Below are 24,778 nucleotides of genomic sequence, written 5' to 3'. Positions count from 1 at the left end.
AGCGCTTCCCTCTTCCCACAGTGCCTTGCGCCAGCTCGCTCAGCCGCTGCACGGCGATTCTCTACAGGTCCCGGCCGGGGCTGATGCTGGTTCCCGGTGTGTACGGCCCTGCGCTCCGGTCACCATGCAGGAGCTCATCGCGTGTGTGGATCATATCCGCTTCGACCTGGAGCTGGCTGTGGAGCAGCAGCTGGGGGCACAACCGCTGCCCTTCCCGGGCATGGACAGTAAGTGATGGGGCATGGTGGCCAGGAGCCTTATACCCCTGCCCGAGGGCAGGAGACCCCGGGATAGTCCTATCTCCGAACTTTCCGAGAGCGTCTCCCCAATAGGTCCGCCAGTGTCCTCCACTGTGTGGTCTGTGCCTGGGAAAGCTGGGGGCTACTGGTGTGTGTATGTGGGGGGACGGCTACTGGGAAAGCTGGGGGCTACTGGTGTGTATGTGGGGGGGCGGCTACTGGTGTGTGTATGTGGGGGGGCGGCTACTGGGAAAGCTGGGGGCTACTGGTGTGTGTATGTGGGGGGACGGCTACTGGGAAAGCTGGGGGCTACTGGTGTGTGTATGTGGGGGGACGGCTACTGGGAAAGCTGGGGGCTACTGGTGTGTGTATGTGGGGGGACGGCTACTGGGAAAGCTGGGGGCTACTGGTGTGTGTATGTGGGGGGGCGGCTACTGGTGTGTGTATGTGGGGGGGCGGCTACTGGTGTGTGTATGTGGGGGGGGCGGCTACTGGGAAAGCTGGGAGCTACTGGTGTGGGGGGGCGGCTACCGGTGTGTGTATGTGGGGGGGCGGCTACTGGGAAAGCTGGGGGCTACTGGTGTGGGGGAGCGGCTACTGGTGTGTGTGTGTATGTATGTATGTATGTGGGGGTCACCCGTGTGTGTGTGTATATATATTTGGGCTACCAGTGTATATGTGGGGGGGCTACCAGTGTGTATGTGAGGCTACTGCTGTGTGTGTGTGTGGGGGGCTACTGCTCTGTGTGTGTGTGGGGGATACTGCTGTGTGTGTGTGTGTGTGTGGGGGGGGGTCTAACAGTGTGTATGTGGGGATACTACTTGTGTGTGTGGGGGCTACTGCTGTGTGTGTGTGTGTGTGTGGGGGGGTCTAACAGTGTGTATGTGGGGATACTACTTGTGTGTGTGGGGGCTACTGCTGTGTGTGTGTGGGGGGGGGCTACCAGTGTGTATGTGGGGGTACTACTTGTGTGTGTGGGGGGGGCTACCAGTGTGTATGTGGGGGTACTACTTGTGTGTGTGGGGGGCTACCAGTGTGTATGTGGGGGTACTACCTGTGTGTGGGGGGGGGGCTACCAGTGTGTATGTCGGGGTACTACTTATGTGTGTGGGGGGCTACCAGTGTGTATGTGTGTGGGGGCTACTGGTGTGTTTGGGGGGGCGGCTAGTAATGTGCATATGGAGGCTACTGTTGTGGGGGCAGATACTTGTGTGTATATGGGGGCTACCGGTGCATTTGTGGGAGGCTAATGGCGTGTGTGGAAGGGTAGGGGGCTACCATGGTGTGTGCGCCCTGTGGGGGGCTGTCACTGTGCTGTGTCTTGCGAGGGGCTGCTGTGCCATGACTGTGGGGGCTAGCAGTGTCTGTGCTGTCTGTGCTGCCTGTCACATCTCTTAGGCCCCTTTTACACATCAGTTTTTTTACATCAGTCACAATCCGTCGAAATGTGAAAAAATGGATCCAGAGCTGCATCGTTTTTTTTTCTCATTGACTTGTATTAGCGATGGATTGCGACAGAGGCCCGATGTTGCATTCATCGTACGATGGATCCGTACCATCTCTCACAAGACGGCTTGTGACTGATGGAAAAAAAATGATGTGTGAAAGAGGCCTTAAGCGGGCTTTACACGCTGCGACATCGCTAGCATGAGTTAGCGATATCGAGCGCGATAGTGCCTGCCCCCGTCGTACGTGCGACGTTTGGTGATCGCTGCCATAGCGAACATTATCGCTTCGGCAGCGTCACATGCACTCACCTGCCCTGCGACGTCACTCTGGCCGGCGACCTGCCTCCTTCCTAAAGGGGGCGGGTCGTGCGGCATCACTGCGACATCACACGGCAGGCGTTCAATAGAAGCGGAGGGGCGGAGATGAGCGGGACGTAACATCCCGCCCACCTCCTTCCTTCCGCATTGCCAGTGGAGGCAGGTAGGAGATGTTCCTCGCTCCTGCGGTGTCACAAATAGCGATGTGTGCTGCCGCCGGAACGACGAACAACATCGCTAATGAGCAGAAAACAATTTTTTGTTTCAGGAAGACCTCTCCGCAGCAAACGATTTTTACCGCTTTTGCCATCGTTTAAGGTCGCTCATAAGTGTCACACGCTGCGATGTCGTTAATGACGCCGGATGTGCGTCACAAACACCGGGACCCCAACGATAATTCATTAACGATATCGCAGCGTGTAAAGCCCGCTTTAGTATGGTGGTCGCCCCGCTCTCCTGGACTCCAGCACAGCACAGCTGCCTGGCACTATATACTGCATGGAGGCTGCTGAGACCTCCATAACTGCTCAGTGCCCCCAGAGCTCCTGTGAGGTCATGGAGCCGGGGTCCTGGGCAGCGTTTCACCCGATTCTTACACATCTGATATGTTGAGTAACGTTAGGTGGTCGTCCGGTGCTCCTGAGATCAGATGAATGCATGGAGTGTGTTGGGACGATAGCAGACACATCGATGGCATATAATGAACCTGGTCCGCCCCTCAGTTACCCCGACCCACGGTTGAGCAGCTTAGTGACTGCAGCACAGTGTCCCCCGAGCCGTGGCAGAGCCTGGTACAGGCGAATCTGGTGACTTTCAGCTGCCGATCACTTGCAGTTTTTGATGCCTTTCTTTTTTCACAATGGGGGTATCCCACCTGCAGATTCAGTACATTGCATGTGAATGACGGATGGCGCTGCAGTCCGTGTGCCGGAGGCATCGGGTCTCTGCGGCTCGCTGTCATTTTTCTCTATTATCCACAGAAGGGCTTGAAGTGTTTTACTTGTTGCCTTGGAATCGGATTTTGTGCGGACTCCTCTGTGGGACGTGTGACCCCGGGGTAATGGCCGAATCACACAATAGGTTGTGCATCTTGCACATGCCTGGAGCACACTGGTCGGCCCATGTGAACGGACCCTTACCTGACCACCGCTCCCTTCTCCCTTCTGTCCTGTGATCTGTATGTGGTTGAATCAGTGAGTGACATTGTTTCCTTCTATTGTGCAGATGATAACAGCTTCTTTTTCCGCAGAGTCCGGGGCAGCTGTCTGCGAGTTCTTTCTGAAGTCAGCCTGCAGTAAAGGTGAATTACTGACTAAATGAGGACATTTCTGCTCATTACAATATACGATCTACCCAGATTTTCAGTAGAACATTTATGCCGCAGTTAACGTTTATCAAAGGGAATCTGTCAGCAGTTTTTTATTATGGAATCTTATACCATGATGTAGGGGTCGGGAGCCTTATTCCAGTGATGTATATTTTACTGGGCTGTTTGTTGCAATTTTGCTGGAATCCCTGTTTTCTCTGATGTAGATGTAGCAGTGCCCAAATTGCTAAGCTGTGTACAACCCGACCCTCACTCCAGATTAGCAGCTTCCTGTAAACACTGTTCATTGTGAACAAGCTGACAATCAGGGGTGGGTGCTGGACTTCTGGAGTGAGACCTAGTCCTGTAGTGATAATCTGCTGCTGATAAAACACTGAATGTATTGAAACTATAGCGCATAGCCTAATAAGTGACACAGCCCTGGAATCAGGGTCTCAAAGCCTGCTTTATGCTGCTCTCACACTAAATAGCGGAAACCTCCTGACAGATTCCTTATAATTCTAGGCACAATTCTAGTTTATATAGAAGCTATAAGAACAGTACCAATGTGATGTTATTTAATTTCCATTATACTCTGTGGACGTAAGAGCCTGTCTGTGTGATTTTAGGGGGTATGTGCCCATTTCGGCATATTAGTGGGGAGAAGACCGTGGTCTGTAAGCACTGGTTACGAGGGCTGTGTAAGAAAGGTGACCAGTGCGAGTTCCTGCATGAATACGACATGACCAAAATGCCTGAGTGTTACTTCTACTCCAAGTTTGGTAAGTTATGTTCCATGTATTGATGTTTTGTGAGTCTGCACCTTGTACCTGCACGTTTACAATTAAAAGGCTTCTATCTGATATGAAGCACTTAGCTATGTCCCTGCAGTTAATGGGATGTGTAGGATCAGCTTTATGTGCATAGGCTCTCCCAACTGAGCGTTCCTTACCTACCGCTGTTCCAGCACTGTCTCTGACTGCAGCTGTGATGTTAGAGCTACAGTATATGACCGCTGCAGCTAATCACTGGGCTCAGCGGTGTTGCTGTTATCGTTGGCAACAGTCCACTAAGCCAAGCGATTGGCTGCAGCGGTCATGTACTGCTGTGATGATGCCACTGGAGCAGCAGGGGATGAAGGTGCGCAGTCTGTGATTATTACACTGAATAAGCCTGTGGACGTAAAGGGTTTTTTTTTTTTCAGGAAAACCCTTTTAGGCTATGTGCGCACCAGGGCTGTGGAGTCGGAGTCGGAGTCGTGGAGTCGGAGTCGGAGTCGGAGTCGGTATAAAATGCACCGACTCCGACTCCTAAAATATATAATAAATTGGGGACAGGAGTGCAATGCAGAATGTGCTGAATATTTTACTAAATAATAACATTTAGTATAATGCTTATATTTAAGTGAAAAATGTATTGTAGTACAATGTGAACATCAGACATTTAATTGTTTTTATGATACAATAATCAAGATATTTGGATAGAACATAAAATATATTTATTGGAATACAACTTTAGAACACAAAAAACTGTAATAAATTGTAAATATGTAATACACTATGTAATATACAGTAGATTACATATATATCTTGTGTGTGTATATACACTGTATATACATATATATATATATATATACAGTGTATATACACACACAAGATATATATGTAATCTACTGTATATTACATAGTGTATTACATATTTACAATTTATTACAGTTTTTTGTGTTCTAAAGTTGTATTCCAATAAATATATTTTATGTTCTATCCAAATATCTTGATTATTGTATCATAAAAATTATTAAATGTCTGATGTTCACATACACATATTCATGTACTACAATAAATTTTTCACCTAACTATAAGCAATATATGTAGGAGTCGGAGTCGGAGCCGGAGTCGGAGTCGGAGCAAGAGAATTTGAGGAGTCGGAGTCGGAGTCGGAGTCGAAGGTTTGGCTTACCGACTCCACAGCCCTGGTGCGCACACTGTATCTTTTTCTGACCACAAAGATGCAGCGTTTTTGACCCCAAAAAAATGCACCCACAGGAAAAACGCATAAAAAAGCACGCTTTTTTGCACGTTTTTTGGATGTTTTTTTCCTGCGTTTTTGTCCAATGCATTCAATGGGTGAAAAACGCAAAAAGAATTGACATGCTGCATCTTTGTGGTCACCACAAAGACGCAGCCAAAAAAAAATGCAACGTGCGGACAGCAAAAATGAAATCTCATAGAAGGGGAAGGAAATTCATACAGTTTTGAGACCAAAACTTGACCCAAAAAAACGTGCAAAAAATGCGGCAGAAAACGCAGCGTGCGCACATAGCCTTAAGTAATGTCCTATATTAGGCTATGTGCGCACGCTGCGGATTTGCTACAGAAAATGTGTCTAACATTGCTGCAGTCATTCCCCAGCAATCCTATGGGTTTTAAAAAAATGCTGTGCGCACACTGCGGTTTTTTATACCCGCGAATTTTCCGCTGCGGAATTACTGAGCATATCACTTCTTTTCCGCAGGTACCTGCGTTTTTTGCTATAGATAATGGTAAAAATCCGCGAAAACTAACTTGCAGAAAATCCTCTGTAAATCCACAGCAAATATTCACAAAATCCGCAGTAAAACCGCATGCGGATTTCGTTGCGGTTTTGGTGCGTTTTTTACTGTGGGTGCGGGATTCTTTAAGAGGGTCCGCATTTTCTTTAAGAAAAGTCACTTTCTAGGGCGCACATGGCCTTAGTGTTCATTGCTGCACAGGTTCACATCTGAGAAGTTAGGGTGATTTGTTTTTTTTTTTCTGACACGTGTATTGCAGATATAGAATTTATCTATTTTAGTGACTTCATATTTAATTTCCAGGCTCTCTATAGAGATTACACTGACAGTGAGGTGTCAGACTGGCATGTATGTGACATTGTAACAGTAAGAAGCCCTGCTGGCTAATCACACAGCAAATAAACAACAGATTGGACCTTGACAAGACAGGCAGCCTTGAATTCTATGTTTTAACCCTTGCACCATGCTGTTTTCAGCATACATACCAAAATCCTGCTGACAGATTGTCTTTAAGCAGAGAAATACTGATGGAGGTTTCTTCTGTAAAATAAACCTGAAAAATTTCCAGTACTGCGAGGTATCTGGTGTCCAAAGCAGCGTATCCCAGACTTTAAATTCAAGCCGGTATATTATAATCCAGTATGGGGGCATTCAGCTCACACCCAGCCTTTTTCATTAGTATGGGATTGTGACCCTAGACACAGAAGACAAAGGCCCTGACATCATTCCACATTAAAGCAAAGGAAAAGGAAAAACACGATCAAACGTCCAAATATATGAAATTACAAATTTTTTTGTTAAAGATCAAAAAGACATAGAATTGGGTGGAGAAAAAAAACAAACACAGATTAAAAATCCATGAACCCCCAAGATAGATCCCGCACCCGTCCTATCAATTAGATAATAACAATATGGGTAAATATGGGCAGTGTAATATTCACTGCTGCCACAAGATGTCCCCATATACAAAAACAACAAACATGTACACTAGCCACCTAAACCAATACTGTAGGCATCCTCATGATAGATAAGGACATCAAGCCAAGATGTATCACTCACTAAAGACCAACATAACGGTCAAAATCAAACTTACATGTAAAAAGGTCAGGCTTGGATATCAAAATTAAAGGCGGGTCCCGCAGAACAACCCAACGGCCGTTTTGGTAATAGAGATTACCTTCGTCAGGGAGCGTGGTGACACATAACAAAACCATTACAAACGATAAAATATACAGTGCCTTGCGAAAGTATTCAGCCCCCTTGAATTTTTTAACCTTTTCCCACATTTCAGGCATCAAACATAAAGATACAAATTTTAATGTTATGGTGAAGAATCAACAAGTGGGACACAATTGTGAAGTAGAATGAAATTTATTGCTTATTTTAAACTTTTTAAAAAAATAAATAACTGAAAATTGGGACGTGCAATATTATTCATCCCCTTTACTTTCAGTGCAGCAAACTCACTCCAAAAGTTCATTGATGATCTCTGAATGATCCAATGTTATCCTAAATGACTGATAATAAATTTAAGCCACCTGTGTGTAATAAAGTCTCCGTATATATGCACCTGCTCTGTGATAGTCTTAGTGTTCTGTTTAAAGCGCAGATAGCATCATGAAGACCCAGGAACACAACAGGCAGGTCCGTGATACTGTTGTGGAAAAGTATAAAGTCAGATTTGGTTACAGAAAGATTTCCAAAACTTTAAAGTTCCCAAGAAGCACTGTGCAAGCAATCATATTGAAATGGAAGGAGTATCATACCACTGCAAATCTACCAAGACCTGGCCGTCCATCCAAACTTTTTTCAGCACCCATGACGGCACCACGAGAGAATGTAAGGGTGCCGTCATGGGTTCAGAAAAAACACATTACCGGTAAGTAATTACGTATTTCATCTCAAACAAGGAAAAGACTGATCAGAGATGCAGCCAAGAGGCCCATGATCGCTCTGGATGAACTGCAGAGATCTACAGCTGAGGTAGGAGAGTCTGTCCATAGACAACAATCAGTCAAACACTGTACAAATCTGGCCTTTATGGAAGAGTGGCAAGAAGAAAGCCATTTCTCAAAGTTATCCATAAAAAGTGTTGTTTACAGTTTGCCACAAGTCACCTGGGAGACACACCAATCATGTGGAAGAAGGTGCTCTGGTCAGATGAAACCAAAATCAAACTATTTAAGCACAATGCCAAACAATATGTTTGGCGTAAAAGCAACACAGCTTATCACCCTGAACAAACCATCCCCACTGGCAAACATGGTGGTGGCAGAATCATGGTTTAGGCCTGCATTTCTTCAGCAGGGACAGGGAAGATGGTTAAAATTGATGGGAAGATGGATGGAGCCAAATACAGGACCATTCTTGAAGAAAACCTGTTGGAGTCTGCAAAAGACCTGAGACTGGGACAGAGATTTGTCTTCCAACAAAACAATGAACCCAAACATAAAGCAAAATCCACAATGGAATGGTTCATAAATGAACGTATCCAGGTGTTAGAATAGCCAAGTCAAAGTCCAGACCTGAATCCAATCGAGAATCTGTGGAAAGAGCTGAAAACTGCTGTTCACAAACGCTCTCCAGCCAACCTCACTCAGCTCCAGCTGTTTGCAAAGGAAGAATGGGCAAGAATTTCAGTTTCTCGATGTGCAAAACTGATAGAGATATACCCCAAGCGACTTACAGCTGTAATCGCAGCAAAAGATGGCACTACAAAGTATTAACTTAAAGGGGATGAATAATATTGCACGCCCCAATTTTCAGTTTTTTAATTTTAACAAAAGCTTAAAATAAGCAATACATTTCATTCTGCTTCACAATTGTGTCCCACTTGTTGTTGATTCTTCACCATAATAATTTTTTTATCTTTGTTTGAAGCCTGAAATGTGGGAAAAGGTTAAAAAATTCAAGGGGGCTGAATACTTTCGCAAGGCACTGTATATGAGGACCCTTGGTGTCTATACTGATCATAACACAATGACATGTAGTGTAATGTATTAAGCAAATGCCCACCTTGTACATGAAGCTCATTACAGCTGCCATGTGTGTTCCCATGGTCAGGGAATGACCACTGCGCACGCTTCGGCTGGTGGAGATCACTAATCCATATGCCTGAAAAGAAGGGAATTTTGTTACTTACCGTAAATTCCTTTTCTTCTAGCTCCTATTGGGAGACCCAGACGATTGGGTGTATAGCTACTGCCTCCGGAGGCCACACAAAGCATTACACTAAAAAGTGTAAGGCCCCTCCCCTTCTGGCTATACACCCCCAGTGGGATCACTGGCTCACCAGTTTTAGTGCAAAAGCAAGAAGGAGGAAAGCCAATAACTTGGTTAAACAAATACACTCCGAGTAACATCGGAGAACTGAAAAACCGTTCAACATGAACAACATGTGTACCCGAAAAAACCCAAAAATCCCGAAGGACAACAGGGCGGGTGCTGGGTCTCCCAATAGGAGCTAGAAGAAAAGGAATTTACGGTAAGTAACAAAATTCCCTTCTTCTTCGGCGCTCCATTGGGAGACCCAGACGATTGGGACGTCCAAAAGCTGTCCCTGGGTGGGTAAAGAAATACCTCATGTTAGAGCTGCGAAGACAGCCCTCCCCTACGGGGGGGCAACTGCCGCATGCAGCAGACTCGACCAGGTAGCTGCCTGGCACACCTGTTGAGCCGTAGCCTGGTGTCGCAATGCCCAGGACGCACCCACGGCTCTGGTAGAATGGGCCTTCAGCCCTGATGGAACCGGAAGCCCAGCAGAACGGTAGGCTTCAAGAATTGGTTCTTTGATCCATCGAGCCAGGGTGGCCTTAGAAGCCTGCGACCCTTTGCGCTTACCAGCGACAAGGACAAAGAGTGCATCCGAACGGCGCAGGGGCGCCGTGCGGGAAATGTAGATTCTGAGTGCTCTCACCAGATCTAACAAATGTAAATCCTTCTCATACCGATGAACTGCATGAGGACAAAACGAAGGCAAAGAGATATCCTGATTAAGATGAAAAGAGGATACCACCTTCGGGAGAAACTCCTGAATGGGGCGCAGCACTACCTTGTCCTGGTGGAAGACCAGGAAGGGAGCATTGGAAGACAGCGCTGCTAGCTCAGACACTCTCCGAAGAGATGTGATCGCTACCAGAAAAGCCACTTTCTGTGATAGTCTAGAAATTGAAACCTCCCTCAGAGGCTCGAAGGGCGGCTTCTGGAGGGCAACTAGTACCCTGTTCAGATCCCATGGATCTAACGGCCGCTTGTACGGGGGTACAATATGACAAACCCCCTGCAGGAACGTGCGCACCTTAGGAAGTCGTGCTAGACGCTTCTGAAAAAAGACGGATAGCGCCGAGACTTGCCCTTTAAGGGAGCCGAGCGACAAACCTTTTTCTAACCCAGATTGCAGGAAAGAAAGAAAGGTAGGCAATGCAAATGGCCAGGGAAACACTCCCTGAGCAGAGCACCAGGATAAGAATATCCTCAACGTTCTGTGGTAGATCTTAACGGACGTGGGCTTCCTAGCCTGTCTCATGGTGGCAACGACCCCTTGGGATAATCCTGAAGACCCTAGTATCCAGGACTCAATGGCCACACAGTCAGGTTCAGGGCCGCAGAATTCCGATGGAAAAAACGGCCCTAGGGACAGTAAGTCTGGTCGGTCTGGTAGTGCCCACGGTTGGCCGACCGTGAGATGCCACAGATCCGGATACCACGCCCTCCTTGGCCAGTCTGGGGCGATGAGTATGACGCGGCTGCAGTCGGATCTGATCTTGCGTAGCACTCTGGGCAAGAGTGCCAGAGGTGGAAAGCATAAGGGAACCGGAACTGCGACCAATCTTGCACTAAGGCGTCTGCCGCCAGAGCTCTGTGATCGCGGGACCGTGCTATGAAGGTTGTTGTGCCTGGACGCCATTAGGTCGACGTCCGGCCTTCCCCAGCGGCTACAGATTTCCTGAAACACGTCCGGGTGAAGGGACCATTCTCCTGCGTCCATGCCCTGGCGGCTGAGGAAGTCTGCTTCCCAGTTTTCTACGCCGGGGATGTGAACTGCGGATACGGTGGAGGCCGTGGCTTCCACCCACATCATAATCCGCCGGACTTCCTGGAAGGCTTGCCGACTGCGTGTCCCCCCCTTGGTGATTGATGTATGCCACCGCTGTGGAGTTGTCCGATTGAATTCGGATCTGCTTCCCTTCCAGCCACTGTTGGAAGGCTAGTAGGGCAAGATACACTGCTCTGATTTCCAGAACATTGATCTGAAGGGTGGACTCCTGCTGAGTCCACGTACCCTTAGCCCTGTGGTGGAGAAACACTGCTCCCCACCCTGACAGACTCGCGTCTGTCGTGACTACCGCCCAAGACGGTGGTAGGAAGGATCTTCCCTGTGATAATGAGGTGGGAAGAAGCCACCATTGCAGAGAGTCCTTGGCCGTCTGTGAAAGGGATACTTTCCTGTTCAGGGATGTTGACTTCCCGTCCCATTGGCGGAGAATGTCCCAATAAAGAGGACGCAGATGAAACTGCGCAAACGGAACCGCCTCCATTGCCGCCACCATCTTCCCGAGGAAGTGCATGAGGCGTCTTAAGGAGTGCGACTGACCGTGACGGAGAGTCCGCACCCCGGTCTGTAGTGACCGCTGCTTGTCCAGCGGAAGCTTCACTAGCGCTGAGAGGGTATGAAACTCCATGCCAAGATACGTTAGTGATTGGGTCGGTCAGGTTTGACTTTGAGAAGTTGATGATCCACCCGAACGTCTGGAGAGTCTCCAGCGCAACATTCAGACTGAGTTGGCATGCCTCTTGAGAGGGTGCCTTGACAAGTAGATCGTCCAAGTAAGGGATCACAGAGTGTCCCTGTGAGTGCAGGACTGCTACCACTGCCGCCATGACCTTGGTGAACACCCGTGGGGCTGTCGCCAGACCAAATGGCAGAGCTACGAACTGGAGATGTTCGTCTCCTATCACAAAACGTAGAAAACGTTGGTGCTCTGTAGCAATCGGCACGTGGAGATAAGCATCTTTGATGTCTATTGATGCTAGTAAATTTCCTTGAGACATTGAGGCAATGACGGAGCGGAGGGTTTCATCCGGAACCGCCTGGCCTCCACGTGCTTGTTGAGCAGTTTTGGGTCCAGAACGGAACGGAAAGAGCCGTCCTCTTTTGGCACCACAACCAGATTGGAGGAAAACCGTGTCTTGTTCCTGAAGAGGAACAGGGATTACCACTCCTTCTGCCTGCAGAAGAGCATCGGCTCAGTGGGGAGGTGGGGACGTTCTGAAGAATCGAGTCGGAGGACGAGAACAGAACTCTGTCCTGTGCACGTGGGCACAATGTCCCTCACCCACCGGTCTGTGACCTGTGGCAGCTAAATGTCGCCAAAGGCGAGCGAGTCTGCCATCAACCGCGGATGCGGAGAGATGAGAGAGCTGAGAGTCATGAGGAGACCGCCTTGGTAGCAGTTCCTCCGGCTGCCTTCCTTGGGCGTGATTGAGCCCCCGGAAGCTGAGCCCCTCTGAGGCTTTTCAGCTCTTTTGGACGAGGACAATTGGGACCTGCCCGAGCTTGGGAAGGACCGAAACCTCGACTGTCCTTCCAGGACAGCATTAATAGGGTAAGTCGCAATGCAGACATTGCGAGGTTACGGACGCCCCTGCGGCACAAATGTAAATATGCTCAAGACCAGCTGTGCAAGAACAGCTGAAAAGCTTAGGGTGCCCATACGGCTGTAAATGCCGGAGCAACCGACACGCCGATAGCCTCATAGACAGATTTCAACCAGAGTCCATCTGTCTAGCATCTTCAAGTGAAGTCCCATCTCCACTGCAACTATGCTCTAGCCGCAAGCCTGGAGATTGGAGAATCCAGCTTTGGACCCTGGGTCCCGCGCTTGACCACGTCAGGGGGAAAAGGATAACGTGTATCCTTAATACGTTTGGCGAAAACGCTTATCTGGTAAGCGTGGTGTTCCTGGACTGCTTCTCTGAAGTCAGCGTGGCCAGAAAAATACTCAATATACGTTTGAGCTACTGAAATGGGACTTCTCCTGCTGTGAAGCTGACTCCTCCGCTGGGGGAGCTGAGGGAGAAAGATCCAACATTCCATTGATGGACGCTATAGGATCATTCCTTATGGCGTCACCATCCGGAGTATCCGGATTGAGAGCGGTGTCAGGATCAAAGTCCTGATGAGCTACGTCTGCCTCATCATACAGAGAGCCTCCTGGGACCCCCCCGGAGCACCGATTTTATTCCAAATGAGGGTGGCCAGGGAGCAATGATCCAGATTGCCCATGGCCTGTCCGGACTGCAAGTCTCTATCCCATTGCAACTCCATCCCTGTCCTTGGACAGGGTTGACAGGTGGTTCCTTTGGCCACGTCTAATAGAGACCCCGGCTGACCAAGCGCTACAGGGGAGCATTGCACACAATGGGGTTCAGTGCCGTGGAACAGTCTCACATGCAGTAAAAAACAGCATCGAAAGCCTGTGTTGCATATATGCTGCTGCCGGCTAGCCATCTAGGATATAGAGCCAAGAATGGCGGCCGTACAGTGCAATGTATAGCATACAAGCATAAAGTACAAATGAACACCGCAGCACATGCAATACAAGCAGCATAGAAAGCCTGTGCCTTGGCACCTGCTTTTCTGCTGCTGTAGACTAGCCATCTAGGGGAATATATCCCAGAATAGCGACCATACAGTGCAATGCATAGCATACAAGCATAAGTACAAATGAACACTGCAACCCCTGCAATACAAGCAGCATAGAAAAAAACCTGTGCCTCAGCACCCTTGCTTTTCTGCTGCTGTAGTCTAGTCATTCCAGGCGAAAATAGCCCAGACTAGCGACCGTACAGTGCAGTGTATAGCATACAAGCATAAATACACATGACACTTCAGTACATGCAATACAAGCAGCATGGAAAGCCTGTGCCTTGGCACCCCTGCTTTCCTGCTGCTGATGTGTCGCCATCTAAGAGGGCATATAGCCAAAAATAGCGACCTATGCAGTGTAAGCATAAAATACAAATGGACAACTGCGGTATTTAGTAGGGTCAGCACTTCAGGTGCCGCTTACCGCCCGCCTATAAGCGGGTGTGTGGTCGCCCTAGTCCTGTGCCTGGTTGCCCAGAGTCCGATCTCTCAGCTCGGACTGCAGGAATGGCTGCCGGCGTCTTCTCCAGCTCGTGTGGGTAGGGGCGGGCCGTGGGCGTGCCCCCAAGTCAGAGCGGGAAACCGGCGTCCCACAGTGTCCAGTGAGAGGGCTGGAGCATGTAAATAAGGCTCCAGCCCTCGGCGCTGCCGATTGTACAGCGTCTCTCCCCTACCCTGATTGACAGGGTGGGGGCGGGAACGAAGCGGAGCTAGGCCGCAAAAGCCGGGGACTGGATTTATAAGCGCCGCCGCCGTAAAAGCGCGGTCGGCGCTAAGTCCCCGGCGCACTACAAGTCCCAGCCGCGCCGCCGCTCCCGGAGCGTCCGGCGCGGTAGTTCCCCATACATAAAGTCACTCAGCTAGGCTGCAGTGACTGTAACCCTTTACTGTCCCCGGCGCACAAGCACACCCAGCAAGTCTGGAGTGTGCTGTGCCTGTGTGTACGGGGACACAGAGTACCTGAATGGTGCAGGGCCATGTCCCTGAACGGTACCCAGCTCCGTATCCAGCAGGTTCAATGGGTCTGTGGATGGAGCCCGGCCTCAGGGCTTTGGGGCCGGTAAGATCCCACTTCCTCAGAGCCCCTCAGGGGGATGTGGAAGGAAAGCAGCATGTGGGCTCCAGCCGCCGTACCAGCAATAGGTACCTCAACCTTACAAACCACCAGCGGGGTGAGAAGGGAGCATGCTGGGGGCCCTATATGGGCCCTCTTTTCTTCCATCCGATATAGTCAGCAGCTACTGCTGACTAAACAGTGGAGCTATGCGTGGATGTCTGACCTCCTTCGCACAAAGCAGAAAACTGGTGAGCCAGTGATCCCACTGGGGGTGTATAGCCAGAAGGGGAGGGGCCTTACACTTTTTAGTGTAATGCTTTGTGTGGCCTCCGGAGGCAGTAGCTATACACCCAATCGTCTGGGTCTCCCAATGGAGCGCCGAAGAAAGGCTGGGCTTCACGTCGAAACGTCACAGTTGTTTTTTATTTGTTTTTTTAAAGGAATGTTTGAATTAACAACAATAGAAGCACAAGTGGTTACAATAAGAAATAATAGTGCAATTAATAATAATAATAATAATCTTTATTTCTATAGCGCCAACATATTCCGCAGCGCTTTACAATTCAGGAGGATTATATACAAACAAGTAACAGAGAAAATACAATATTTAGAGGGGGGGGGAAATGACAACCCTGCTCGTGAGAGCTTACAATCTACAATGAGATATGGGGGGGGGCAAGGTACAAGTGCTTATTTACAATGACAATCCAGCCATCTCAAGAAAATGGGGGCTAGATAATGGCTTCCTGGATCAGTTGGCCAGAGCCTTAAGATGCATTTGGGTGCCATGGAGTTTGACGTGGAGTTATGTTGTGAGAAGTTGTCGAGGGACTATGTGAATTGAATCTGATTAGGGAGTGTAATAGACCGCCCTAAAAAGATGCGTTTTTAGGGTGCGTCTGAAGCGGAGTAAGTTGTGATTTCGTCCTAACTTTTTGGGGTAGAGCGTTCCAGAGGGTTGGTGCAGCTCGGAAGAAGTCTTGGAACCTGCAGTGGGAGGTTCGAATTAATGTGGATGTTAGTCGAAAGTCATTTGCAGAGCGTAGAGAACGGGTGGGGTGATAGACAGAGAGAAGGTGGAGATATAGGCGGGTGCCACACTGTGGAGAGCTTTGTGGGTGAGAACAAGCAATTTAAATTGGATCCTGTGATATATGGGCAGCCAGTGTAATGACTGGCACAGAGCGGACGCGTCTGAGTAACGATTAGCCAGATAGGTGACTCTGGCTGCTGCATTAAGGATGGACTGTAGAGGGGAGAGTCTAGTTAGGGGGGAGACCAATTAATAGAGAGTTACAGTAGTCAAGGTGAGAGTGGATCAGGGCCACAGTGAGGGTTTTTGTCGGTTCCATTGTGAGAAAGGGGTGGATTCTAGAGATGTTCTTGAGGTGCAAGCGGCAGGAGCAGGCAAGAGATTGTATATAGGAGGTGAAGGAGAGATCAGTGTCAAGTATAACACCCAGACAGCGAGCTTGCTGCCTAGGAGTTATCATGGTGGCACACACAGAGAGGGAGATGTCAGGTTTAGGAAGGTTGGAAGACTGGGGGGAAAAGAAGTTCAGTTTTTGAAAGATTAAGTTTCAGATAGAGAGCAGACATGACATTGCAAACTGCAGTCAGGCAGTCACTTGTGTTCTGTAGTACAGCGGGGGTGAGCTCAGGGGATGAGGTGTATAGCTCTGTCATCAGCATAAAAGGTGGTACTGAAAGCCAAATCTGCCGATGGTCATTCCAATTGGGGCAGTGTAGAGAGAGAAAAGAAGAGGGCCGAGGACTGAACCTTGAGGAACCCCAACAGTGAGAGGAAGAGGAGAAGATGTGGAGCCAGCAAATGATACACTGAATGAGCGGCCAGAAAGATAGGAAGAGAACCAGGAAAGCACAGTGTCCTTTAAGCCGATAGAATGGAGCTTAGAGAGAAGGAGATGGTGGTCAACGGTGTCGAAGGCGGCAGAGAGGTCAAGAAGGATAAGCAAAGAGTGGTCACCATTACGTTTTGCTGTCAACAGGTCATTGGTCACTTTGACAAGGGCAGTTTCTGTTGAGTGTAAAGGGCAGAAGCCAGACTGTAAAGGATCTAGAAGAGCGTGAGTGGAAAGGTAGCAGGTGAGGCGAGAGTAGACCAGGCGCTCCAAGAGTTTGAAGATGAAGGGGAGATTGGAGACTGGTCTGTAGTTGCTTGTGCAGGATGGATCAAGGGAAGGTTTTTTTTAATAATGGGGTAATGATGGTGTTTGATGGAGGAAGGGAAGATACCAGAAGAGAGAGAGAAATTGAACATTTTAGTTAGGTGAGTGGTGACAACCGGAGAGAGGGACTGGAGTAGAAGTGAGGGGAAGGGATCAGTAGGGCAAGTGGTAGGACGAGGAGAGGAGCCTGAAGACTTCCTCCTCTGTGACTGGGTCAAATGTGGAAAGTGAGCTGGATGGGATGTGGGGAGGGATGGGATTCACAAAGCTTGGTGGCTGGGAGCTGATCTCTCGGCGGATGTTTTTTATTTTCTTTGTGAAATACGAGGCCAGGTCATCAGCATGAAGGTCAGTGATGGGGTTCTGTAATTTTGGATTGAGGAGGGAGTGAAAGGTGTCAAAGAGCTTTTTTGGAGTGTTGGATAGTGAGGAAATAAGGGTGGGGAAGTAGGTCTGTTTGGCGAGGTGAAGGGAAGAGTTGTAGGTCATTAACATGAGCTTGTAGTGGATGAAGTTTTCTGGTGTGCGGGTTTCCTCCAAAGACGTTCGGCACTCCTGGAGCATCGCTGGAGAAATAGAGTTTGGGATGTGAGCCAGGACTGTTTTACTCTGTGTTTGGAGATTTTGAGGGTGAGGGGTGCTACTTGGTCCAGGGTGCTTCTGAGTGTTTCATTGTAGTGGTTTACAGCCAGATCGGGACAGGAAAGTGAAGAGATAGGGGATAGTGATAAGTGTAGAGAGTCTGTAAGTGTCTGAGAGTCAATGGCCTGTAAGTTTCTGAATGTGTGTAAGGTAGTAGTGTGCTGGCGTGGACGAGGGTTTGTGAGCTTGAAGGAGAGAATGTTGTGGTCAGAGAGGGGAAGAGGTGAGTTGTCAAAGTGAGAGATTGAGCAGAGGCTGATAAAGACCAGGTCAAGGATGTTACCATCTTCATGTGTCTCAGAGGATGAGAGCTGTGAGAGGCCAAGGGAGGTGAGAGATAGAAGCTGGGATGCAGATGGGGAGGAGGGGCTGTTCATGGGGATGTTGAAGTCTCCTAGGATGAGGGTTGGTAATTCTGAGGAGATGAAGTGCGGCAGCCAGGTTGAAAAATGGTCAAGGAACTGGGTGGGTGAGCAAGTGGACGGTATATGACAGCTACTCTGAGGGAGAGGGAATGGAAGAGCCTGATGATAGGTGAAAAGAGCCTGGGAGCTGTACATAGGAGAGGGGAGGAGAGAGGGGCTGATGTGGATGAGTGGTGATGGAGGGGGGACAGGGCATTGAAAGTGGACTGTAAAGGCATATAGGATGATAGAGATAGAAATAATGGTCATGGTGGAAACAGAAGGTGTCAATGAGTAGTTTACCTGCTGCTTCCTGCCCTGACCAACTGCCATTGAAATAACTGCCCAGCACTTAGCAATGATGGCACTTTGCATAAGATGGCACGCATGCAGGCACCCCACACAATTACTAATGTGCAGATAACTTAAAAAAAAATGCATTGAATTCTCAGTAGCTGATAAATGTAAAGGTTTTCTACCCCTGAAAATGTGTGTAATAGCTGCCTAGAATGCTTCAAAATAAGTAATAACACATTCTGGCCTCTGATCCCTCCGGCTCCTTACTGCGGCCTGGACCTGTGAATGCTGCAGACTCCGGCTGAGGGGCCTTCCACTGATTAGTTACGTTATGGGATGGCGCTGTCCCATGGGTTTGCCTGCGCTGATCAGAATTGGTCTTAATTTCTTCAGTTACCGGTGAATGTCAGCTGTGTAACACAGCCAGCACTCGCCATGTATGTGGGCTCAGCTCCTATTAATAAATTAATAACAACCCACAGCTGTGTTTATGGTTTCCATGTAGTGGCTAACAAGGTGTATTCTCTCTGTTCTTGGAAATGTCCCTCTGTTTGTAGCATTTGGCTTTCATCCACGGGGAATTCCAGTGTTAGAACTTACATAAATGTCAGAGCAGCCCCTCGTCTCCCATTGCAGGCGCTGTAACCAGGGTAGACCCTTCACTTGGCACAGCGCACATACTATGTGTCCTGCAGTATCCTATAGATTAGCATTTCTTGCAATCTGTTTCTGTTTTCAGGTGAGTGCAGTAACAAGGAATGCCCGTTTTTACATATTGACCCAGAATCAAAGATAAAAGACTGTCCTTGGTATGATCGAGGCTTCTGCAAACACGGTAAGGGACCATAAGAGGACTCTGATAACCCCACATCACCTTTACGGTCAGCCATAGATGTAGATGTCTATCTGAAAGCCTTGTTTGTCTCCTAGGCCCTCTATGCAGGCATCGGCACACACGCAGAGTCATTTGTGTCAACTATCTGGTGGGATTTTGTCTGGATGGTCCTAACTGTAAATTCATGCAGTGAGTATATCAGTGTTTTGTGCTTGGTATTGGTAAGTGTATGGATGCTACATCCGAGAGGCTCATTCTGGGGATGGAGACCAGCTTTGTTGTTCTTTTTTTCTAAGGAACAGGCCCTGTGCTATGCCGTATACACCAAAGGAATAGGGGCCCGTCAGCACCACTGCCCGGGTATATGTACAGCCGGCAGCTCACATTTCCCCTTTTGCTGTTCCTCTCCTGCTCTACATCTATGTGAGGACCCTACGCGGCTGTATGGGCACTGGATAGCGCCACATCACGGTCACCTCACTCCTGTGCTCCACTTTTTACAATATTTCTCCCAGTGACCTCTAGTTTTCTTAACTTCTTCCTCCCCCACCAGTCCCATAAGTACGAAAAACAGTTGGAGTTTATGGGTAAATGCCCCCATATCCCAGCATTATACAGCTTCTGCCTCTGCTGTAACTTGACGTCAGTAGCCTAGCGGTCCCCACATGCGTTAATGCCAGCAGCTTAGCAGTCTCCATAACCTGATGCCAGCAGGCTCTCGTAACCAGTGGCTCAGCAGGCTCTTATTGCCTAATGCCAACTACTCAGCAGTCCCTCGCAACATGATGCCAGTGGCTCAGCAATCCCTCCTAACATGTTCAGGAGACGAGTCAAATTCACAGTGCTCGAATATCAGTCAGATTGGTTTAGCTGATGTCTGAGGTCAGGGCTTGGGGTTCAGGGACATCACTCAATCCATAGGGCGAGATTAAGGCTTCGTCGTCTTGATTTGTATCCCAAACCTCTCCAGCTCCTTGGCTGCACACTAATCTTTATATGCTGTGAGTGGGTATTTAAAAATAATCTGTCACGTTTTACATGCAATTTCATATTATGTTACTTCATTTGTGTGTGGTCGCACCCTCTTGTTTTGTGAGCTCATCCTACCATTTTTACTTGATATAATAGAGACTGTTTTATCTTTCTCTGGTTTTCTGACTTCCTGGGGTTTGTTTTGTGGTTATTATTCATGTTGTATATGCAGTCTGATCTGTGACCAGCATGGAATAAAGGAGACACTGAGCGGAATGATGTATAGGCTTGTGGGGAAAGATTCAGTATAACTTGTATTATATTAATTGAAATCCTAGGTGTTTGTATGCAGGAGTCCAGTGGGCGGTCCTACTCACTGATTGACAGTCTGCTTTATATGACTGTACATGCAGGTAGCTGTCAATCACTAGTAGGACCAACCTGTGGACTCCTATGCATATGAACAGGTTGAATTTCAATGAATGAAATACCACGGTCATTGATGCTTTCCCCACATAATTGTACATCATTCTGATCGTCTCCTCTTGCTCTGTAACATCCTGCATACAGATCAGACATTCACTGACATTTCCATAATTTGTTTTATACATACAAAATATCTCTTTGCGCTACTAAGCACATCTGTAGAAGGTACGGGAGCAAAACGGTATGGCTCAGTTACTTATTTCTCTTGGTCATGAATCTGTGCTGGGAAAGGCCAGCGCTTGAGTGTATCCCTTCTTCATGAGAACATATTGTATTTGGATTGATATGCTCCTGGTACATGCGCATGTTGCAGATAATGTCTTCTTGGGGCAATACATTTTCCATTATAGAATAAAATCTGTTATTTTGCAGCCCCCGCTTTGAATTGCCTATGGGAGCTACGGAGCAACCTCCTCTACCTCAACAGATTCAGAGCCAGCAAAAGGTAACGTTATATCCCCTATAATGGCTACAGGGTTAGGTGTGACCCAGAAAATGTGTGTGTAATGTTATTAGCTGGTGTGTGTGTGTGTGTGTGTGTATATATATATGTGTGTGTATGTATATATGTGAATATGTGTGTGTGTGTATATATATATATATATATATATATATATATATATATATATATATATATATATATATATATATATATATATATATATATATATATATATATTTACACTACTCACAAAAGGTTAGGGATAGTTGGCTTTCGGGTCAAATTTCAGGATGATCCTAAAATGCTCTCTAACGTTTTCAGGTGAACTTAAAGGGTTAATCCCATCTCCAAGCTCCTATCCCAATATGAATTAGGTGTAGTAGTAATAATATTAGCAAATACCTCCACTTAGAAATGTAGTATAGTTCTCCTGATTCGCTGTCACTTACCTCATGTGCAGGGCATTGCAGCTTATGTAGCCATGGTTACGACCACTGATATAGTGATAGTCAGTTAGTTGCTTGTGGTCATAACCATAGATACCTAAGCTGCAATGCCCTGCACATGAGGTAAGAGCCATGGCTATATCAGCAGAACTATGCTACTAATAGAAAGTCCCCGTTTTTGTCTGTTGGGGGGCTGCTTTATAGTGTGTGTAGTACATTTATATTGTTATCCTATGTAATCTTCGCTTCTTGCCTGCAGCAGAGTAACAACCAGTCTTCACAGCGATCGTCCTCCCTCATCCAGTTAACGAGCCAGATTTCGCCCATCGGCCAGCAGCGGTCTCCACAGACTATTGGGGTCATGCAGTCACAGAACAATAATGTAGGGAATCGGGGGCCCAGACCGCTGGATCAGGTTACCTGTTATAAGGTGAGATGTGCATGTTTCCATCATTGTTAATAGGAGAGTTTGCGCCAGCCTTTGTGGGGTTATGTACACTTGTATGCTCAGGCTATGGATTTCACTTTTGTCTTTACTTTGCTTGTTACTTTTTTTTTCACATAGAATCAAATTCTATTTTAATCCTACTATTTTAAAGGGGACCTATTGTTCGGCATTTTCTACGCTATTCCCCCTTATTAGTGCTGCAGGTTGGTGTGAGGCGGGGCTCTGAGACCCCTATAGATTGCCCACTTGGCTGCATATACACTGTGTATTTTGATGCTGTAAATGCCATTTTTTTTCTGATCTTCCTAAATGATCAATGCAAATTAATCAGTATAATATTCACATCGTACTGGTACATCCTTAGCCGTGTCTGTCCTCTTACCACGGGCTTCTGATCTGATCAGCAGATATGTGCGGCACAGTTGGATTGGAGAGCCACCCTTGCCTTTTAACTCCTTAGATCGCCCTGTCATACTCTCACAGCACGATCTAATAATGCGCTCCGGCAGGTATCACACACCGTTCTCCGCAACCATCAGTGGCCCGTGGCGTGATAACGGGGTGTCAATGTGTTGCCATGACAGTGCGGGGTCAGATGATGACCCTTGTCACTGCCATGACTCAGTTCCTGTGAATGCTGGCAGAGCAACGGCACTCACAGCAGATCAGCATTTCTCCTGATCAGAGCGATGCCGAAGCGATTAGACAGTACAGACATAAAGTCCCCTAGGAATAACCAGTAAAAAACACAAAACTAAGTTAACACCCCCCCTTTTGCCCCATTGAAAATATGATGATAAAAAAATCCATATATTTGATATTGCTGCGTTCAGAAATGCCCAATCTATCAAAATATGAAATCAATTAATCTAATCGCTATAAGACATAGCAAGAAAAAAATTCCAAATGCCAAAATAAAGATTTTTGGGTCGCCACAACATTGCATTAAAATGCAATAGGCGATCAAAACATCACATCTATACAAAAATGGTTTAATTAAAAACACCAGCTCAAGACACAAAAAATAAGCCGTCACTGAACCCCAGATCCCCAAAAATGAGAACGCTACGGGTCTCAGAATATGGCAATGAAAGCACAATACTTTTTATTTTTTTTATTTCTATATTCATTTTAACAAACTTTTGAATTTTTTTTTTCACCCCTTAGGTAAAAGTATACATGTTTGGTATCTATGAACTTGTACTGACCTGAGGCATCCTACTGGCATGTCAGTTTACCATATAGTGAACAAAAGACCCCCAAAACACTGATGGGTACTGCGCTGGTGGGGAACAGCACTATGGATCTCCTCTTTATAGTTTATATGCGCACGGTCATTAGAATAATTTTTTATCTCCTGGAGTACCCTTCTAAGAGATCTTATTTACTGACATCAAAAGCTTTTCCAATCAAGAACATATTACTGTGCCAAGTTAACCCCTTTACACCAGTACATTTAAGGTCCTGTTGCTCCCTTTAATGTGGGCTCATGCTGATTCCGCCCGCACATGTCGGCTGATTTGATCAGCTGACATGTGCCTCTTACAGTGGTGGGCAGATCAGAGATCCGTCCGCAGCTAACTGGTTAAATCTCACTGTAAATCTATGACAGCAGGATTTAACACGCCAGCAGGGAGCCCGTCATTTTCCCCCCTCCCATTGGAGGCCTCGTGATGTGATTGTGGGATGCCGGTAGGTTGTCATGACAGCCAGGGGTCAGCTGATGACCGGTCACTGTCATGACGTTCCTAGCAGTTAAACAGAGCTTATGAATATGCGGGACTACCTGGCAACAGGCCAAGTAGTCCTCTAATGATAATCTACTGCTGATTAATCAGTGATTTTATAAAAACTACACTAAGCAGCCCAGTAAGTGACACATCGCTGGACTCAGGGTCTATTTTCCTACATTATGCTGCTCTCAGATTAGGTCCCAAAACCTGTTGACAGTTTCACTTTAAGCAGTTTTCCTGTGGGATTGATTTCAGTGATCCAATGAGCCTTGAGACACAAGAACATCCATGAGTTTATTTGAAAAGCAAAAAATAAAATCTTTGACACGTAAATCCAATTTGCATAATAATTTTGACCGTGGTGTAAGTGCCTTAGTTCCTGCAAAGCACCAATACTAAAAATTGTATTGTCTGTACCTGTGTAAATGTGTGTGCATATATATTCCCCTATTGCTGCCTTCTCTGGTTTCCAGCTCCGTTCCTGTCCTCTTCTGAGACGTGACGGCTCTCCTGACTTGCCGGATCACACTTAGGTTTATGTGTGAATTGGAAGTCGTTTTTGATATATAAGTCTACGGCTTCATAAGCCGACATTATAATAGCGACTTCCGGGTCACACACATAGCGCAGTGCGATCCGGACTGTTGGAAGAGCCGTCATGACTCAGAAGAAGACAGGAACGGAGCTGGAAACCAGAGAAGGCAGTGATCAGGGAGTATATTAGAGGGGTAGGGGCGGCGGAGGGGAGCATTTTATTCACCTTGCGTCCCCCCAACTGTAAATAAGCCCCTCCCCAAAAAGGATATAGCTTATGGCTCTCAAAATGTGTTAACTGATATCATTTTACAGGTAAGACAACTCTGCTAATATACAACTTTTTGCCTTCGCAGTGCGGTGAGAAGGGGCATTACGCCAACCGGTGTACGAAGGGTCATTTGGCGTTCCTGAGCGGACAGTGACTGAAGACCTACAGGAGTGGAGGATGCCATTCTAGAAGGAGTGAAGGCATTTTGCTAGACAGGAAGACGAACGACACTGGGCTTTATTTTTTTTTTATATATAATTTTAACTTTTCAATGTCGGGTTTTTTCTGTCCTGTAAATAATGGGTCAAACTTCAATTTAGTTTGCAGTTTCTAAGAAAATTTTCCCTTGATCAATCACTTTCCAAAATTATATTTTGGCGAATATTTTTTTTTTTTTTAAATAAAACGTACATTTTTTTTGTACTGATTTACTGCATTTATCTTATGTTGTGTGAGTGCGTACCATCACCTCAGTCAGCTATCGGTAATCGTGAAAAGCATACACCAATTCT

General features: G+C 47.2%; 1 protein-coding gene across 2 annotated transcripts; it reads left to right on the top strand.

Annotated features, from left to right (window-relative positions):
- The first annotated feature begins 12 nt into the window (after positions 1-12).
- On the top strand, positions 13-24,693 carry CPSF4 (cleavage and polyadenylation specific factor 4). 2 transcript variants are annotated; one of them, XM_075317856.1, is made up of 8 exons: positions 13-227; positions 3,255-3,305; positions 3,941-4,093; positions 18,839-18,934; positions 19,030-19,123; positions 20,765-20,837; positions 21,543-21,710; positions 24,352-24,693. In XM_075317856.1, exons 1-8 carry the CDS (start codon positions 125-127, stop codon positions 24,418-24,420), a joined length of 807 nt encoding a protein of 268 aa, XP_075173971.1. In that variant the 5' UTR covers positions 13-124; the 3' UTR covers positions 24,421-24,693. The 2 variants fall into 2 exon arrangements, with proteins under 2 accessions (XP_075173971.1, XP_075173970.1); XM_075317855.1 differs by having other exon boundaries at positions 14-227; positions 21,540-21,710.
- Positions 24,694-24,778: the final 85 nt, after the last annotated feature.

The sequence above is a fragment of the Anomaloglossus baeobatrachus genome, chromosome 7 (assembly GCF_048569485.1).
Source record: "Anomaloglossus baeobatrachus isolate aAnoBae1 chromosome 7, aAnoBae1.hap1, whole genome shotgun sequence".
NCBI classification, from domain to species: Eukaryota; Metazoa; Chordata; class Amphibia; order Anura; family Aromobatidae; genus Anomaloglossus; species Anomaloglossus baeobatrachus.
This window is presented reverse-complemented; position numbering and strand designations above follow the sequence as displayed.

Bases quoted from the DNA above. Each gene is read 5' to 3' on its own strand.
- CPSF4 (XM_075317855.1), top strand. From the start codon at position 125: ATGCAGGAGCTCATCGCGTGTGTGGATCATATCCGCTTCGACCTGGAG. The intron at 228-3,254 runs GTAAGTGATGGG...CTTTTTCCGCAG, and splicing joins GCCCTTCCCGGGCATGGACA to AGTCCGGGGCAGCTGTCTGC. The intron at 4,094-18,838 runs GTAAGTTATGTT...TTCTGTTTTCAG, and splicing joins TTACTTCTACTCCAAGTTTG to GTGAGTGCAGTAACAAGGAA.